Source organism: Centropristis striata, chromosome 2 (genome assembly GCF_030273125.1).
Source record: "Centropristis striata isolate RG_2023a ecotype Rhode Island chromosome 2, C.striata_1.0, whole genome shotgun sequence".
NCBI lineage: Eukaryota > Metazoa > Chordata > Actinopteri > Perciformes > Serranidae > Centropristis > Centropristis striata.
This window is the reverse complement of record NC_081518.1, coordinates 6,219,494-6,237,432: the sequence shown is the minus strand read 5'-3', so window position 1 is coordinate 6,237,432 and position 17,939 is coordinate 6,219,494. Positions and strand designations below refer to the sequence as shown.

General features: G+C 38.3%; 1 protein-coding gene across 2 annotated transcripts in view; it reads right to left on the bottom strand.

Annotated features, from left to right (window-relative positions):
• The window catches only part of tjp1a (tight junction protein 1a), a 127,387-nt gene that overhangs the window by 91,449 nt on the left and 17,999 nt on the right, over positions 1 to 17,939 (bottom strand). For both annotated transcript variants that reach the window (XM_059346763.1, XM_059346771.1), the window contains exon 2: positions 17,285 to 17,498. In XM_059346763.1, coding sequence (XP_059202746.1) covers positions 17,285 to 17,498 — 214 coding nt within the window. The remainder of the gene's footprint in view (positions 1 to 17,284; positions 17,499 to 17,939) is intronic.

Here is a 17,939-nt window from a genome sequence, read left to right as displayed (position 1 = left end):
AACTGGTCAGTTTTTTGAAAATAGGTCCCATCCGAGTTACTCAGCAGCAGCAGCACAGGCCATCTCTGCCTCTCTTAATGGACTTGGGCGGAGGGGCCATCAAAACTGTGAGCAGAGTACATCCCTCAGCAGGTAGCATCCTGAAATAGCAACCTTGATCCTAATGGTGCACAGCACTGCCCCTGGCTTCTGACGAATCCATCCTGAGAGCCCCCCTGTCCCCGAGCAAGCAGTCCTCCTGAGGCACGCACACACACAGACAGACACGGACACACACATGCAGTGACAGACAGAAAGACACACACACATATCCCCACGCACCCGTCGGCTCTGATTAACCCATTTCCTTTTTTTTTTTCCTCTTATTTTTTGGTGTTCTTTCATCATTTGCTTTACTCCTCTCTGCAGACAGACGCCACAAAGCCAGGTTGGCATCATGACTTCCCCCGGGGGCGTCTCACTTTACAAAGTTTCACATTTCTGGTGGTCAATTTGGTTGAGAGGGAAAATAAAAGTCAAACCTGAAATGAGAGCCCCTGGAGGTGCATGCACGGAGGGAAAGGTTAGACAGAGAGAGAGAGATGTTTCTGTACACCTGCAGCCCCGAGGAGAGCGAGGCTGTTAAAAGAGGGCAACACACACAGACGGTAACATGAAGCAGAGGGACAGAGGTCACACACTGATATGACACACATCAAATTGTTTTGATTCTGTTCAAAACTGGTCACATTTCAAGAGTTTTCATCTGCTATAGAGAGAAATAAAGATTCAACATATTTTCAGCTGTACAATTAGGGTTGTCAAAAGTATAGATATTCCAAGAAGTATTGATACTAAAACATTGTATCCGGATACGATACGATCATTTTCAAAAGTATCGATACCCCCCCCTGTGCACAGCATCCAATCTCAAAATATTGTTCTAATTGTTATTGTTTATTGTATTTATTTAGTTTTTGCACTACCTCAGACCTGAAGCTTGTTGTCATAGTTGCAGTTTCTTTTTGATGTTTTTATTATCAATATTTAACCTGTTGTTCTGTCATTTTTACATGTTGCATTTTTCTTGTTAATAAAAATATTTCTGTTAAATTTTGGGGTCTTTGTTTTTATCCTTGCGGTATCGAAAATACTATCGAGTATCGAATATTTTCCTGAGTATCGGTATCGAGTTGAAAATTGTACTATCGTGACAACCCTATGTACAATAAGAGAATAACTCATGCCATTTATATGTCAGGTATTTTATACATGCACACATTTCGAGGTTTTGCCCCTGTCCACAAGTTTTTTTTTACTTACTTTTGGAGTGGGACATGCAGCCATTTCATGCGTGAGAGTATAAAAATAATTCAAAGCTTCCAGTGGCAGAAGAGATTTTATTTATATCCTCCCTCTAACAGGAAATATATGACCATATCAAACAGCAGCTTCAGTCATCATAACAAACACTTATATCAAATACTGAAGAGGAATCTGGGATCACAAGCTGCTGAACACAAAAACTTTTGATAGCAATATGATCGCTATACTGCTTCATCTGATGGTGATGAGTGATGAGAAAAAAGTTAGTGAAAACACTTGACAGATGCACTTGACAGAAATAGGAATAGTCCAATTATCAGCATGAGAAGTTCAACTAAGGATGGAAAAATCTAAAAAGAACTTCAGAGGAAAGTCAGATGCATTGCTTATATGGTTTTATGTATGTTTTGTATCAATTAATGAAGATATAATTGGCTGCTCTGAAATGGGGTCATGTTTACTGTGTTCCCATGTGAATGCCTCCAAATATTTATCACTTTGTAATTAGAAATTTTTCAGAAATGACCGAGGGCTATAAGTTAACTCTTTCTTAGGATGGTAAGTTAATATATTGTAATTTTAGTTGTAAAGAGTTCAAGCTCACAATTTCCATTTGAAGGTAGCAACAGTCTCAGGTTTGCAGTTTGATTTATCGGCTTGATTTTCCTTTGCAGCCTTCAGCTCGAGTACAAAGATGTTTCATACTGTGAATTTAATCCCCTAATCCCCTTTAATTTAACCCCCCGCTGAACTGACTCACCTTTAATAGTGACACATGCTGTGAGTCATCTTTCACAATCACTGTACTAATCTCAATGATAATCTTGAGTGTGTTGAATAAAAAAAGAAAAAAAATCTCAATAGTGACATATAAGGCCCGACAGATATATCGGTTGACAGATATTATTATTGGCTGCTATTATATATATATTGATATAAAATATTGATATTGGTGTATATGCTGTCTGATATAAAAACGTTTTTACACAATATATAAAACATTGCTTGATGTGATTTAGTAATGATTTAAGCTATTCATTTAAAAAAAAAATATAATTATTTTTTAATAGTTAGCATTTAACTCAATCAAAGAGTAATTATGTTTATTTAGCAATTTATCTATTTAGATATTTTATTCCTATTTATTCTTTATTTTCTCAATTATCATTTATAGAATTGGCTAATATTGAAATACATTGTTTGGATAATTACAATGTAATAATGTAATAAAATTATTTAGTAAAGTTTTATGTTTGAGAAAGTAGCTCTCTTGGTACATTTGCAGAGTGGTGAAAAATACACATATAAAAGGTCTATTTTCATTCCAGCTCAAAAAAATACTATATCAGCCACCAGATGAGTTATTAATAATATTCCCGTCTCTGAAATCAGTATCGGCATCTGTCTAAAAATCCCATGTAAGTCAGGCTCCAGTCACATCAAAACAGAGGGTAAATATAAAATATACACATTCATGGAAGAGCAGAAAATAAGCTCTCTTCTAGATAAACTGTCAGCAACAGATTCACTAAAATAAAATAAGAAATGAAAATATTTGACATAACCACACACTACAACCTGTTTTTCTCTCCCTGCCCTCTAAACATGAAAAACTGCCCTTTCACATCGCTTTAACCTACGTGTATTATCACCCTAACCTTGCACACCCAGGGCAAAGTAATTGTGTTGCCATGGAAACAGAGGAGAGGGCCTAAATTGCGAGCTGCTGAGAATCCATCCCATCTCGTTAGACGAGGCTGCTGCCGCCACGTGGTGCGAGATGAATGCTGGAGTCATAAATTAACTCAATCTTTCTCTTTTCATAATCCAACACGTCTTGTGCACACAACAAACAACTGCAACGTTCACAACCAACACAACAGGGTTTCCGTAGATAAATAAAAAAATAAAAATAGGAAATAAAAAAAACCCACTCCAGACTACAAGGTGTTGTAATTGCTTTTAAGTGTGATAAATTATTCAGAGCAAAACATTTCAGCACTGAGACCTGCCCGCGCTAGAAATGGAGCTGGGACCAAAACAGGGATGGATGTGAAAGTAGAGCTAAAATTACATCAAAACACCAGAGCTGCTGAAAGTCACGGAGGAAACACTGTCAGTCACTGAGGCTGAAAATCACTACTAAATGTCTAATAAGAGAATTACATGCTGCTATGACTAAAGTAAAGCTTTTTTTTTGGCAACAGTGAGCTGATCAGAAGCCTCACATTGGTGCTGTATATCACAAGATAAGCAACACAGTATGTGCCGCTGTCCGCTCAGCTGGTCTGATTTGATCAATAAATTTAATTCCAGCGCTCCATTAAGTAAACAACGCAGGGCAAGTACAGTGCTTAATGTTATTTATTCAATATTGACAGCTACCTACGTGGTGGTGAGCAAAAATCGGTATTAATATACTGTAAACAAACACGTAAACAAAGAGGATGCAGGAGAGAACAATGGGTCATCTTTAACCAGCTGGAGCACATTAAATCAATACTACAGAGTAGTATGGACGGGGCGGGGCTGAGCTTGTGGCCATGTGAACAAAACAACACCACTACTTTCCTTCAATCAATCAATCCCCATCATACTTCTCACTTTTCATTTTTTCATCCGTCCATCTCCCCTTGTCATATCTTTTCTAATCTGATGGGCTCATGTCCTCCAGTAATTCCTCCATGCGTCCCTTCTGCCCTCCTCCATCCCGCTCTTCTTCTGTCCCTGTTTGAGAAACGCTGACCTGCAGACTCCCTAATGCGACCAATCAATATCACGCAGAGGACAGCGGACTGCCGGACATACTAATATGAAGACACACTTCCTGCAATGTATGCAGCCAGGCATCCCCTCAGCTAATATCTCACGCTCACACACGTGGCGTGCACACACACACACCCGACAAAACAAGAGTGATTGATTAATTTAATCTAATCTCATGTGAACTGTTCCATATGACCCTGTGTAAAATAAGGCTTTCTCACTTACAGGCCTGCTGCTGTGGATGTCATAGATCATTGCTTCATCTATCTATAGAACCAACATTGATCCTGCCTGCCCTTCCTGCCTGACATTACGGATGCATAGTGCCGCGGGATGAGCTAACATGAGGGGCAGGGAGCATGTCATTATGCAGAGGGCTGCGTGTCTTTAAACAGCTAATGAATCACTGCGATCAAAATCAAAGCCATAGGGAACGTGAAGCGATAGCCTATAGATCTGGTGCTGGTTAATGGGGAAGGCAATTAATGAGCAGCTTCATCGGAACCTGTAGAAGTGATCCGACACTGTAAACTGGAAAAGTAACATAAACTGACAGGTCAAGTACACAAAGTGTAAAAAGTAGGGCTGCAAGATATGAGAAAAATGCAATAGGTGATAAATAAACTTGTTCTTGTGCATGTTGCATAAAAATATCAATCAATCAATCAGACTTAATTTGTATCCCACTTTTCATACAAGAGAAATATAGCACAAAGTGCTTACAGAAAAAAAAAAAAATAATAATAATAAAAAAATAAAACATAGAAACAAGCAAACACCCTCCGCCCCTGACCTTCCATCCAACCATCCCATCATAAACAAAGCACAAACTGAGGAAGCTCCATCTCAACGTGGAGAAGGTTAGAAATTAATGAAACAAAATAAATAAAAATAAAGTAAGGTAAGATAAAAAAAAGTAAATAATAATAAAAACAATAAAGAGTAATAAATCTAGATAAAAAAGATTAAAATAATTAAAATAAAAATATTATACATATATATATATAAATATATATATATGTGTGTGTGTGTATATATATATATGTATATATATATATATATGTATGGATATATATATATATATATATATATATATATATTCCCCCTATAAAAAATATGAATGAGTTATTTCCAACATTCTAGTTCTGAACTTTTTACATGGCATTGATAATTTAAAAACAATATTTTGTGCAGCCCTAGTAAACAGCAATGTAAACCATGACCTTTTCTTTACTTTGCTATTTCTCTATATATTCATTCCTTTTTGTATTCATTACTTTTACGTTCATTGATATCTTAGTAAATTTTGTCAGTGTTGGAATAAATACTGAGACATTTTAATCAGTGAAGATAACTTTGACTGTTTTACTGCATATAAGGTTGGATTTTATCTATAACAACATCATAATTTATAAATTAAACATACAGTGTTTCTAAGGGCAAAGTAATAAGTTACAGTAAAAGCTGTGAGATAAAAGTAGTAAAGTGAAAAGTGTGTTAACGTGTTTCCTGTGACAACCCCCTGTGCAAAGGTCCCTCCACCTTTTATTGTTAAACTGCTGTGAAATGACTGAAACTGCCTTCAACTGCAGTTGGAAATGTCGATTTCATAAAAAACGCTCTGACAGAAAACAATAAGTGTGAAATATAAGGTCCATTTGTGCTGCACTGGGAGGTTAAAGTTCACGACTTCACACAAACAGGCAAACAAATGGGTCGTCTAAGTGACACTCCAACACCTCTGCAGAACCTTGTGATAATTGTCACAGCGCATGGTTTGGTGTGAGTGCAGCTTTATAGCAGCATCTTAAGTTGTAATACAGCAGCTGTAGAAGTGGGTAAAGAAACTGCATTTTATTTTGAAGCAAAACTGCAACTGAAACAGTAATAAATCTCCCTGATACTTGTTATTAAAAAGGTGGTAACAGCAGAATTTCTCTCTTTTTAGTTGAATATTTATTCTTTCTATTTTTCATTTTAATATGGTATCACATACATATGAAGCACATGCCTCTCCGAATAAATTCTTATGATTTATCACGCTGAAAATCAAAATGACAATTTTGACATTACAACCTAATAGATCGTATATATGCAGATATGTAACGCCCACACCGTCACACACATCATTCTTACTGACTTTTTGGCCTTTTTTATTATTCTGTTCAACACTGAAACTGACGCAATTTTTTAAATCAATACTGAAAACATATCTTCATGTCATATACAGTATGCCTGTCTTTTGATTTGTGTATCAAGTTCAATAATAATTGCATTTGCGCGGCCCCTAGAGGCAGATAAAGACAGAGCAGAGCTGTGGTCTCACTCAGATATCACCCGCTGACTTTATGTGAAGCTTTCCCTTTATTGCATCATATATCTACAGAAGTTATGTCCACAGCCTTACTGTGTGTGTGTGTGTGTGTGTGTGTGTGTGTGTGAGAGTGGGTTTTTCCATGTGTGCAGAACAGTTATAACACCCTGCAGCCAAAACACCTGACTGCTTGAAAAGTTCAGGCCTCACACCTGACACACAGACACCATCATAATCATACTATCCAATGAGGTAATAGGATTTAAATGGAATCAAATAGGAAACTCATTTCTTCACCCACCATGATATCTGTTAAATTTCAAGTTTTATATGTATTTATTCATATAGTCTAAACTGTATATTAAACCATTGTTATCCTTCAAAGAAGCTCATAGACAACAAAAAAAACAGAGAAAATTTGTCAGACTTTGGCTGATGTCTGGTGTTGATTCCCCACGCTGATGAGTATGATGAGCCTAAAAGCTTACTGTGGATTTAATAATTTGTTCAGAAATAACCACTGTTGCTGCTGTAACACCACGTCCGGTCCCAGACACACACACACACACACACACACACACACACACACACATATACACAAAAGGTACAGACGCAGAACAGGCACACATATGTAACCTCAGACAATTTTCAGTGGCCTGTTTCAGCTCAGGTAAGATAAACGACTCGTATGTGGAATGCAATTTTGTCCCGTCGTGCCTGGAGAACAAGGGATGAAGAGAGTGAGTTATAAGGCGTCCGCGGAGCCTCCTGTCTATCCAGGGAAAATATATTCATCTAATCGGAACATCCTGCACCCTGCTGTCAAACCATTCTCTCATCTCTCATACTGCCATCCATGTCATAACCTCCACTCCTCCCTCACATTCATCACTCCGTTTTGTAATCTCTCTTTTCTACTCTCTCTCTGTCAGTCTGTGTTTGAGTGCCAGACCTGAGAGGTCTGCCTCAACACGGAGCGCATGATGAGGAGAGTGAAACTACACTCAAAAAGTCTGGAACTGGGTGCAGCAGATGCTACTCAACTCTCTGAAACTGATTTGGTATTCAGAAAGATTGCATGACATAATTTGCTCCAAAATGCCGGAGTCTACTTTTTATTCAGGCTGCTTAACTCTTCACTTGGATATAGAGATAGACCGATATATCTGCCGGCCGATATATTGGGCCGATATTTGCGTTTTTACTTGTATCAGCATCGGCCGATATGTGCGTGCGTGCGTTCTCTGATCAATTAGCCCATTTCACTGAGCCAACACCAGGCAAGGCTCGGTGCAACATCTGCCATTCTCTGGTGAGCTGCTGCTGATACCGGAAAAAAGAAAAACACATCAAATATGTGGATCATCTGAGGCGCCACCACCTCGAGGCCTGGAACAACATACACATTGTTTGCTATCCAACTGTTAATATGTTGTTTGTTTTGTTAATAAATGTTTCTTTTTTTGTTTAAATTGAGACTTGTGTAACATTTGTTATCATTGTGTCATTTTTATCATGTAAACGGAGGGAGAAAAGGCAATATCGGCTTCAAGAATCGGCCCAAAAAAATCGGCAGCACATATCGGGGATCGGTTAAGACTGATGTCAAAATAATCGGTGTCGGCCTTAAAAAACCTGTATCGGTCAACCACTACATTTTCTGCTTTGTTTAATATTTAACCTTTTTTTTAAATGAATAACCAGCAACAGTGCTGGTACAGGAAAAGGTCACTGAACACATATCAACATAAGTGCATTTTCTTCTCTGTTGTCTCATCTGTGCAGCCTTAGGTTAAAAATCAGACTGAAGATCTTATTTATTGCCCCTCGTCAGCAACAGCCACGGTCAGAGGCAATATGTTGTCAAATTGTCTGTCCATATCTCAGGAATGTGACAAGTGATTTCTTTAAATTTGGCACAAATGTCCACTTCGACTTCAGGATGAACTGATTCGATTTTGGAGATTGAAGGTCAAGATCACCATGACCTCACAGTTTTTTGGCCATAACTAAAGAAATAATATGCTTATTCTTACAATTTTTCACACACACGTGTCAACTCACTTTTTTCTACCATGAGATGCCATTTTAGCAACAAGGTAACTCAATGTTTTTAGTAGAACGCATTTCTGTGCAGGTGCCTATGTGCGCACACACATACCGTCACCCTGTTAAAATAATCGCCTAACTCATTTTTTTCAAGTTTTGCAGGAAACACAAAAAACTTCACCAAAAGTGTAACATATGACATTTATTGATCATTTCCCTCAAAAAGGATGTAACAAAGGATGGCTATTGGCATAGTAATAACACTGTGTGTGAATTATGTAACTTAAGAGAAATAAATGACTTAGGCAATGTTTTGAACATGCCTTTGTGACTTAAGCAAGATATGGTAACACTTTCTTTTTGAAGGTGTCTACATAAGAGTGACAGAAGCCTGTCAGAAACATGACATGACAAGTATCATGAGCATTAATGTTACTTCAAAGTGTCATTAATGTTCATGACACATCCCATGTCATGTTTATGACACGCTCATGTCACTCTTATGTTCAGAAAATTGCATAAGTCACATTTTATTTTGACTTAGGCATAATAAATCTGCTTAAGTCACACACTTGACATAGGCCATTATCATAAAGGGGTAAAACCACATGAACTGATCAACTGAGGATGTAGGTGATTTTTCCATAGGTGGCCAGCGTCATGACAAAAATTTCAATTTTGACAAAAAATGACTTAGGCGATTATTTTAACAGTGTGGGGATATGTAAATTGCTTTCAAAATAAAAGCACTGCGGTTGCATTGATTTCTAATTTCAGGGTAACTTCACACTGTCGGATGTGGCCTGCTGGCTGCCTCATGTCCAGGTCAAGCCTTTTTTATATTCAAAGGTCAATGGTCAACTTAATTTTCACATCATATTATTCTGCATAAACACTTTTCTGGACATTATTCAATGCCATAACCAGGAACAGAGGGGGAGATTGTCACTAAGAAATGCTTTGGAATTTTCTCTAAACTATTGAATGTACAATTAACAGAGGTTGTTTCATTTTTAACACGTATCAAATAAGTATTGATGTATTGTTACATTTGACAATCTTCATGTGATGAGTAAATTTGACTAAAATCACATCCTTTGGAAATGGATGTTCTTGCCAGCAGAAATCCAAACACACACCTCCTAGTGCAAGATGAGTTATCTTTGTGTTTTTTACACAGTTAGCATATAACAAAAGATACATGAATGATAAAAACAGGGTCACCATATTATTTCCCCTGTACCTTTAACACATGAGTTTTAGTATTAGCATAACAAAACCTTAAATATAAAGAGAGCAGGTCAGAAAATGCTAATCTGAATTGTTTTTGGAGGATTAAGTTTGATCATTTAGATACAAGAACTCGTTGAAAAAAATGATTTTACTTCCCACAATAAGCATGATAAATGAGGCATTTCTGTGTTTTTCTTGTTTGCATTTTTGGATGGACTCATTAGAAAATTGAAGGCACAGTGCAGCAGGATTTATTGGGAATCAAACCAGCGCTGCGCCTCATGGATCTCACCAAAACAGTGTGTACTTTCAGCCCAAGGACTCAGAATATCAGATCACACTCTACAGCAAGAACACATGCACACACACACGCACACATGCATCTACCCAATGACATTGTAGTAAGAAATCAATCCTCCACAGTGAAGTACACATTGGCATCCACTTTGCATTGGAAGACAAATAGAGAATCCATCGGTCTGTATTGAATAAATAATAGCTTGAATCCCAGGTGAGTTCACCCAGTTTAACCACAGATTTCTGATTCTCTTCTCCGCAGCCTTCACAGTGTTGTTTTTTATCACACAAAAATAGCTGCAAGTGAAAGAGAGAAAACACTGCATTATGAAGTAGATAATTTCTCCCATCTATTATTCATGCCTCAGACTTACACTCATGCACATCTTGTGATGGTCCACAGCAGCGTAAGAGAAAGGAAGCTAATGTATTTGTGCAACATGCTCCGAGCATCCGATACTGTTGCATAGAGTGAGAGCCCAGTGAGATGTAATGGATACCAAGGACCTTTTTTTAGTCTACATCTTCGATATCCTTGATGGAAAAGGGGAGGCGCGGCGTAGGCGTGCTTGAGAGCTCACATGCAAACTTTGACCTCAGCTGAATAATGTATAGGATATAATGTGTTGTATAGGCACTGAGATTTATTGTCGGTAGATAATGTTCTAGGTGGGAGAGAGAAAGGACTGTAAGACGAGTTCACTTCTGAAGGAATTCACAGGTTCTCTTGAGGCTGTGTTTGAAGACTATCCTTGCTGATGGATGGTCTTTTAAGATACAACTGTGAAGCTTCACTATGATTCTGACTCTCTGCAGCTCTAGCTTGTCTACAGTGATGCCTAAAATAAATCCTGCTGTATTCACATCAGCGTCAGTTTTGCATTCACAGATAAGGTAACATAAGGTACAACAGCAAATAACAGCTAAAGAGGCAAAAATCACACCTTGGGAACATAAATAACTGTACTGCTGCTGAAACTGCTATGCAACTGTGTGATTTTAAAAAGCATAGCTGTGATTTTTATTAATAACTTCCATAACAGGGTCTTAACAAGTTGTAACAAGTTGTGTGAGGATAGGAGATGAAAGTGTTAGTTGGTGGGCCATAATGGCAACTGTTGCTGTCTTGGCTGTTGTGGAGCTAATTAGCCCTTTTCACTGCAGGCAATCAGAGTTATAATTAGCAGCAAAAGCACAGGTGTTACTGATAAGGTTTAATGGTGGCTCGTTAAGTTGTGACAGGGTGACAGTGAGCCAGCGTGCACGATACCAGAGACCCCAAAACTAAAGCAGCTAAATTGAATTCATACATGCATAACTGTCACATGTCCAGTGGTGGAATATAACTACGTACATTTACTCAATAAGTGCATACAGGCATGTAGGGGCCATACACACTACTGAGTCACATTATGAGTTGCAGTGATAAAATTCACGCAAGTTGAATCAGCCTGTGATGTACATTTTTTACTTTGACTTTGTAATTTTCATGTTATTTTGATCTTAACAAGTTATACTCAACAAGTTATACAATGTACAACAGTAAAGATTCTCACCATAAATAATTTGTTGATCAAGATCTGACATGAGATGAAAGCGTTCCCTTGATTTTTTTTTTTTGAGCAGTGTACATGGCAGCTAAGCCCCACTCTCCCATGAACATAGATTCTAAACATTTTCAGCTCAGGATTCCTGCTGCAGCACTTGAAGCGAGTTGCCTACCAGTCTGGTTGAAAATGAACATATCTATTTGATTAAATAATCATCTAGTGATATTCTCAATAGCTTTAAATGATTCCTTGACCCAGAAAATGTAGATTTTGACACCAAGATTGACCTTCTAAGTGGCTTGGAAGATATATTGGTTTTCATAGATTTTATATGGCTGCCATCTCCGATCCACAATCTTGATAAAGTGGCTCCTCGAAAAATTGAAACCTATGGTCATAGAGAGCATGTGGAAAAAATGTGGTGCTTTTGTCCGGCGTGTTTCCATTCTTCTTAAATCTGGTCCTAAGCCGCCTGACTACAAGTATTTCCATTTACTTTTTACTCTTTTACTTTTCAGGTCGAGATTTAACATAAAAACATGATACATTTAAAGTCATTAGACATTAAAATAGACAAAAAATGAAACCTCAAAAAAGTATTTTAAGTAGTTAAAATGAGCCCTATCTTTACAAAATTAAAACGCTGCTTACATAAATGCGGCAATACAAATAATCTAATACTATATTTAGAATATATAAAACAAGCTGAATGGGTCCATTTTGCATAACAAGTACCTTTTCTTTTGATACTTTGAGTACATTTTGATGCTGATACTTTTGTACTGTTGTACTTTTACTCAAGTAAGTTCTAAATGCAGGACTTTTACTGTAGTGGAGTAATTTTACAGTGTGGTATTAGCACTATTACTGAAGTAAGGGATCTGAATACTTTTTCCACCACTGCACATTTCTATATGCATATCTGCATTATACTGGACCAGAAAATTGGTTTTGTTTTGTTGAGAAAAGCAACACCACTCAGTACAAGACTTATGTTTGAACTGTGAATAGAGTGGTGAGTGTTTCTGTAGATAAACAGCCTCCTCATGTCAAGCGAGGTAACAAACAGGAAGCTTGTTAGCTGCAGTGTAAATGACAGAAGAGAAGTTCAAAGCACATCATAACATTGTTTTGAGCTGACGTATCTCCTTAAATCCTCTGAAGCGGCGCTGACACTGTCAGTCTGTGATGAAGCTACGCAGCTACAAGGTGCATTTGCTCAAGCAGCTAAAGGTAAAACAGATAATGTTAAACACTATTAGGTATGAAGTCAAAAGAGAAATGTATGGTTCATATATTTTGCCGTCATGATGGTGCCCCCGAAGTTTTGCATTCATTTGTTGGAGTACACCAAATATTTGCAAGTTCAGATATGCAAATGTTGTTTTGGTGGAGAAGTCAAGACCCGCCTTACTCTGCCTCTGATTGGCTGGTTCATTGATTTGGATTGATTAGGATTAAGCATGATATGCCATCCTAAGAAAAAAAAGTTGTTAACCAGTGTCTGTCTACTTAGAGACCTTATTTTGATACAGCCAATAAAATCTTGCATAAAGTGTACAAACATCAGTGTTCTATGAGAGCAAATGGTCACACTGAAGCAGACAGCAGCCTGCTACACAACACCAGAGCCACAGACTTAAACAACCTCAATTAGCTTTCATGCAACAGTCTCAAGCTTATCTAACTCACAAGCATGAACTCACGTCTCGTCCTGCACATTAGCTTGTTAAACAAGCCACCAAACAACATTAAGAGGAGAAAAGTGCACAGCTAACATCAGTTTGCAGGCTCGAGAGCTAAATAGCTGATTTACTGCGGCACTTTAAACAGCATGTAAAGACACCTGCAAATGTCACTTCGGTTCAGTTAGATGCATGTGGTCCTTACTTTTCAATATTCACAACACACTGTCTGTCCATCACAAGGTCGTTTACTTTGTTATCATTTATATGGTGTTACAGAGTCTCTGCCTGCCTGCCGACTGACACCAATGCACCCCTCCAGTCGCCTGAAATGAAAAGAAAAAATACAAATATTTCCCCAAAGACTTATTATTTCTTCCTTTTTTTTTGACTATGCAAAAAAAGTAGTTGAGTATGTTTCCAGGGTCTTTAATGTTACAGTAAGTAGACTAAAACAACATGTTTGGAATGTAATATATAGAAAATGATCACAACCGAAATCATTCAGCCCAGTTTTTACCCCGGTAACAGGGTTGCTATGGTTATATCTCCCTCTCAGTCCAAAGTGCACAACTACTACAAGTTTTTGTTTCTGTAGATGACATAACAGGAAAGTCGCATCTAACTTTCATTCACCATCTGCCTCTGCAGCTCCAGTGCAATCCACCTCTGCTCTTACTTCAGTCATTTCTGCAAAGGTAGAAAAAAATAAATAAAACTTTGATTTAGGCCAGACGGCACACTGCCAAGGATTACAGAGCAGAGCACTCAAGGTTATTTTAAAAATCTATGAGATATTTTCGCCTGTCTCAAAATTAGAAACTGACAGGAAACTTAATGCCAGCAGTCAATCAAACTGACAAATTCGGTCAAACAGATGCGTATGTGTTTGTATATATGTGTGTTACATTATTCAGGTTTGCGATGTTGTGCTGTGTCATCCTGCCTGTCACCCCACCCTGCCACTTCCTCTGTCCTCCTTCAACCCTCCTTCACATCAGTAATAGGTTAAAGGGGTTCTATTATGCTCTATTCCGGTTCATACTTATTTTTAGGGTTTACTAGAACACTTTAACATGCTTTAATGTCCAAAACACACAATATTTTTCTCTGTCCATGGCTGCTGCACCTCTTTATACCCTCTGACTGAGACGCTTTCTTTCAGCGCCTGTATCTTTAAGCCTCCTTCCCAAAAAAAAAAAAGGCCCAGTCTGCTCCGATTGGTTAGCATTCCCAGGTTTCACTCTTGCCATCCCTGTACCACCTTCATAGGGCACCACAGGAATGAGTTCTTAAACCCTGAAGTAAGTTAGCATGTTAGTGCCCTGGGGTCCATCCTCTCAAACTCAATGAGGATTCAGAATGGGTTTTTGGTTAGAAGCCTGAAATAAGGTCTGTGGTTAAGACAAGCTCTATAGATGTCACGATTTGTTGTAGGACATAAAATACATGACTAGAGTTTTACCTGTCCTTAAAAAGGCGGTTGCAAACAAGTGGCTAAATAAGACTACAGTGGTTGCCGGGGGCATCACGCCTGAGCCGGATGGCAACTCTCTCATTAGACTTGTGTAGAAAATAATTCGTAATAGTTCGCAGCAATGTGTAAATGTTTGAGCCCAATTGCTAAAAAAAATCATTAGCCGATACATTGATTAAGAGTCAGCAGAAAGGTATGTTCTTCAGTTATCATTAGATATAAAAGCACAATTAAATAAATGAAAACATTTGCAAAAAAGAAAGAAAATAATGAGTAAAAAACTGCATTTGTTGCAGCACTAGAGCCTAACATCACACTATAAAAACATCATTAGAAGGTTATTTTAGAACGTTTATTTTCAGCGTTTGAAATGAAAGTTGACACTCTCAACACAGCATCTATTTAGTAGCTGTTCTGGGGGTTTCAATTATATCACATGAACTTCCTCAGCATGTGGGAGTTTGCCCAGAAGGACAGATGTTTCAAAAATTTGGAAAATAAAAAAGCTAAAAAAATATTTTTTTGCAAAACCAAATTTAAAGGTGCATACCGTCACCTACTGTATCAGAGTGTGTAGATTTTGCGCTTGTTTAGGCAATGTGACTTCGTATTTCACAAGCTGATGTCACCTCGAGCCTCGTGTAGAAAATAATTGTTGCAAACAAAGTGTCAAAACAGGTTTCTATACATATTCTAACACAGTATGTGAAACTTTGCTCACATTTAATATAAACATCAGACAGAGTAACATAAGGAAAAGCACAATAAGTCCTCTTTAACCTTTGTGAACTGTGATCATAAGGAGTCCTAATCGTCCTCTGACGACAGGCCGGCTGCTGCGGAGGGGAAGAATAATGACTCCTTACACAGGCACACCAGGCTGCTCTCAATTAAGGCCAGCTAAAATACCGAACACCCAATGAGCACACACACACACTTAAAACACACACTCACATACACACTGCAGACTGTCAACATGGAGAGGAAGGATGGGGGCAGATGAGAAAACATCACACTGTGAACATTTATTAAAGGAGACATCTACAGAGGGTCAAGACATAAAGAAAGTAGCAGGAGGGGAGAGAGACATTCAGTAGAGCTGTGCAGGAGAGAGATTTATCTGTGTCTGTGTGTCCACTGTGGTCTCATGCCACAGAAAAAAAAAGCCTTACCAAGCATGCATTAGTAGCAGGTTGGCATGCTTTTACATCATAAACCGTTGGTTGCTTTCCCAAAAGCCACATCACTCACAAACACACACACAAACACTCACACACACAGGTACGCACACAAGCACACGCACGCAAGTACGCATGAGTTGACCGGTAGAGAGAGTGGGCCAAGCGCAGTTCTCAGCTCAATGGACAATCCCAGAGTTAGTAAGGGTTTTTAGGTCCAAGCAGCTTACCCAATCATTTATCAGATTAATACTTTTCATGAGAATAAACCAGTCATTGAGAGAGGCATATGGAATGTGTTAAACTGTGCTCTCATCTGAAAATCAAAGAAATATTGCATAACCAAAGGTCATGCTGTGTGTGTTTGAGTGTGTGTATTAGTGCTGAAGCTTGTGTAAATGTTAAATCTGAACTAAACCATGAGGAGGAGAAAAAAAAAGTGTTTGGACTTCTCTGACATTTATTCTCCCTTGAAATCACAGGAACTGTAATTTAGTAAATGTAATCATGGCTTATGTTTAATACATGACTATAGAATATTATAGCTGCAGGAATACAAAAACAAAACAAAACAATGATGTTTAAAGATAAGACTAGAGCCTAGATCTTATAAAAGAAGTGGGCAAAGCCTCTGAGTTTGAGAAGTGAAAACCAATGTGGAAATGCCTTAAACCTGCATTCTCCCTAATAGGCAGCAGGGGCCGACCACACTGGTTGAATAAAGAAAACTGATTCCATAGAAGTCTATGAGAAAATTACCACACTTCTCACTTGATTTATTACCTCAGTCAACATTCTGATAATGAGTTTATGGTCTCAATCACTAGTGTCAAGTCTTTAAGTCTCTTTAATACAGCATGATGTTTGTTTTGTAAATGATGGTCGCATTTAGAGTAAAATAGAGGATAAAGCAGTATGCTGTAGGCCATGGCTTCCTTGTGATTGACAAGTTGACATGTGGTGTTGTCCAGTTTTGATGCAGTCCTTGTTTTCATCCTAACACCATGTGTTTTCGGTTCTTTAAAAGTTAATTGTAATGTTTTGGTCACCTTAAAATGTCTTGTTCAGCGTTCAGATGTAATAAAAGACACTAAGTTGGAGTTGGCTGTTCATTTTGGTACCTTGCAAACCAAGTCAAGTAGTGAGCTAATAGCTGGACCACCCTCTTGTCCAAATATGGTCACTTCTGGTACCAAAAAAAACAAGATAGCAACAGCCAAAATACATGCATTAAAACGGATACAAACCATTGGCTGAGGTTATGTTAGCTATGTCTGCTTGCTATTAATACAAGTCTTGATGATTGGGTTGCATACATCATAAATTGTCTTCCTTCCTTCTCCATTAAGAGCACGCAAACTAGAAAGAGAATGTGTAGTTTCTGATAATCGAATAATCGTTGTTGTGATCAAGTCGTGAGTGAGACTTACATTGGAGTCGAGCAGATCCATGCTGTCCAGGCTCTTGCTGCGGTGAATGCGGCCTTTGATGCGACGCAGGGAAGGTTTACCCTGGCTCATGGGCAACGAGAGGGTGGAGGTGGCAGGCATCGCCATAGCACCAGCGCCACCGGTAGCACCTGTAAGCCCATCTGAACAGCCGGGAGCACCTGAGGGGGATGTTTCTCCATCTTGTGGGGTCACCCTGCAGAATAGAAGAGACAGAAACAAAGTTGATATTAGAAATTATGCAATCACAAAACTTTTGGTTAGCAAAACAGAATTATACGTAATTCTCAGTGCATTTCTTTCAATTACTGCCACAGCTTTACTTTCCCTGTCTGAAGTCACACACATTGGCGTTTGTGATAATAAAAATAAACAGATCTTTGCATATGAATGCAGAGTCTGAGGGCATCAGGACAATATTTTGGTATCAGAAGAGTTTGGTCACGTTTGTAGCCCAAGTAGCATCGATCAATTAACTTTGAGCAAGCTTGGAATACATACAGGTAAACACACTGTGTGGGGAGCAAGAGACATTGGCTGAAATGCAATCTTGGAAGCCATCTGCTTTCGTCTGATGACAATTTAGCATTTAAATTCTAAATAAACTGGCTTGTCAAGAAGACCAGTCAATCATCTC